General features: G+C 47.2%; 1 protein-coding gene across 1 annotated transcript; it reads left to right on the top strand.

Annotated features, from left to right (window-relative positions):
* The first annotated feature begins 787 nt into the window (after positions 1-787).
* Positions 788-2234, top strand: LOC122118182 (mitochondrial ornithine transporter 2-like). The gene has a single exon (XM_042692115.1). The coding sequence runs from the start codon at positions 883-885 to the stop codon at positions 1690-1692; it is 810 nt and encodes a 269-aa protein (XP_042548049.1). The 5' UTR covers positions 788-882; the 3' UTR covers positions 1693-2234.
* Positions 2235-2518: the final 284 nt, after the last annotated feature.

The raw sequence follows: 2518 nt of genomic DNA, 5'->3' as shown, positions 1-2518 counted from the left end.
ACGCATGAGGTCCTAGGTTCAATTCCTCAGCACCACATAAGCAGAAAAAGCCAGAAGTAGCGCTATGGCTCAAGTGTTAGGGCACTAGTCTTGAGCTGAAGAGCTGAGGGACTGTGCTCAGGCCCAGAGTTCAGGCCCCATGATTGACCCAAAAAGAAGAAAAGCTAGGGGAATACTGTCCTGACCAGGAGTTCAAGCACCAGTACCAGGGGGAAAAAAGGTGTTATGTGTGTCAGCCATGGAAGGAAGCAAGCCAGACAAGCAGTAGGCCCTGAGTTCAAACCCTGGTACCAGGAAAAAGAAATAAAAAGCTAGGTACTGGTGACTCACTCAATCCTAGTTACTCAGGAGTCTGAGATTTGAGGATTGTGGTTCGAAGCCACCCTGGGCAGGATGTCCATAAGACTATCTTCAGTTAACTACCAAAAAGCTGGAAATGGAATTGTGGCTCAAGTGGTAGAGCACTAGCCTTGAGGGAAAAAGCCCAGTGATTGAGTTCAAGCCCCAGGACCAGCGTATGGCGACACACACACACACACACACACACACACACACACACACACACACAGGAGCACATTCCTTCATCCTGCTTCCGGTGGAGGGGACGGCGGATAGCTGGTGGATCCAGGCTTGGCGCTCGTGAGCTCCTCGAGGCCGCCCGCGCTACCCAGCTTGGAGTTAAGCGGCCTCCGCCAGGGCCTGAGGCCGGCAGCAGGTGGCTGACAGCTGGGCCGGCGGTCGGGGCCTGTGTCGCCTCCACTAACACCGGAGGGCGAGAGGACCAACATGAAGTCCAGCCCCACTATCCAGGCTGCCATCGATCTCACCGCGGGGGCCGTGGGGGGCACCGCGTGTGTGCTGACCGGGCAGCCCTTCGACACAATGAAAGTGAAGATGCAGGCCTTCCCCACCCTGTACAAGGGCCTCACCGACTGCTTCCTGAAGACCTACCACCAAGTGGGCTTCCGAGGCTTTTACCGGGGGACCAGCCCCGCCTTGCTGGCTTATGTTGCCCAGAGTTCTGTGCTCTTCATGTGCTACGGCTTCTGCCAAGAGTTCGTCAGGAAAGTGGCTGGACTGAGCAAGGGGCAACAGCTGAATGATCTGCAGAATGCGGCCTCCGGGTCCTTGGCCTCCGCCTTTGCCGCGCTGGTACTCTGCCCCACTGAGCTGGTGAAGTGCCGTCTGCAGACCACGTATGAAATGGAGATAGCAAGGAAGATAGCACCAAGTTCCAAGTCGATCTGGTCTATTGTAAAGAATATCTTTATGAAGGAGGGCTTCTTGGGGTTCTACCACGGACTCTCGAGCACTCTAACTCAAGAAATACCTGGTCATTTCTTCTACTTTGGTGGTTATGAATTGAGCAGGTCGTTTTTTGCATCAGGGGGATCAAAGGACGAACTAGGCCCAGTCCCTTTGATGATAAGTGGTGGAATGGCTGGAGCCTGCCTCTGGCTGGTCATATTCCCATTGGATTGTATTAAATCTAGAATTCAAGTTCTTTCTGCATCTGGAAAGCAGGCAGGGTTAGTGAGAACCTTTTTAACTATTGTGAGAGATGAAGGAATATTAATCTTATATTCTGGACTGAAGGCAACCATGGTTCGAGCGATTCCTTCCAATGCTGCACTATTTGTGGCTTATGAATACAGCAGGAAGTTGATGATGAGCCAGCTGGAAGCAGACTGAAATATCTTGGTGTATCTGCCTCTTAGTATATGAACTTGAGGACTACAGCTGGGGCTCAGTGACTATAAGACCAACATGAAATTGTTTTTAATGGCACAGGAATTTTCGTTTTATCTTGCTGCCTTCTACTTTAAATCTCCAACTTTATAAACCTGTATTTATATCGCATAATTCCTGTCCATAATCACATGGAAATAGAAAATTTGCTGTTCTTCATGTTGGTAAGATATGGAGAGTAAGCCTGTTTGCTGTGTAGCTCATCTGACAGACTGAGTGCAATTCTGTCAAGATTTTGGTGTAAATCTATATGTGTACATGCCATTTAGATAGTTATATATTGTGAGAGGATCACTATTTGGCTCCCTTATTCTTATATATTACCCAGAATACCAAGAGTTCATCAGGTTTCATGCAGATAGGTATAAATGATTGCTTGACTCATTCAAGATGTCAAATCTATTATTAAACCCACTTAATGTATGCATCACTTTGGGATGTTTAATGATTTTAAAAACATTTTTATGTAGTGTTTGTAAACTAAAATATTGATGTAGATTCTTAAAGAGAAAAATTACTTGCATACTGGTGAGGCTGCCACATTGTTGAGTAAACTTTTAGTGTTGGCATCCTGGATTTTCTACTCTACTCTTAAAATAGTACCATTCATTTTTCAAAGGAGGATTATACTCTGCATTGTGATGATACTGTTAAGTGTGGCTTTGTATATTAGACCTTGGAGAAGCAGCACAGCTATCCTGCACCAGCTTGCCTTCTTCTCTTCTCCGAAACAGCCAGTTTTAGACCAAGGAAGGCAAGTGGCTGTGTT

This window comes from Dipodomys spectabilis, unplaced genomic scaffold (assembly GCF_019054845.1).
Source record: "Dipodomys spectabilis isolate Male_0828 unplaced genomic scaffold, ASM1905484v1 ptg000147l, whole genome shotgun sequence".
NCBI classification, from domain to species: domain Eukaryota; kingdom Metazoa; phylum Chordata; class Mammalia; order Rodentia; family Heteromyidae; genus Dipodomys; species Dipodomys spectabilis.
The sequence above is the reverse complement of the archived record's forward strand: the minus strand, read 5'-3'. Positions and strand labels throughout refer to the sequence as shown.

What these genes read in the sequence shown, in the direction of transcription:
- LOC122118182 (XM_042692115.1), top strand. Translation starts at nt 883, where the DNA reads ATGAAAGTGAAGATGCAGGCCTTCCCCACCCTGTACAAGGGCCTCACC.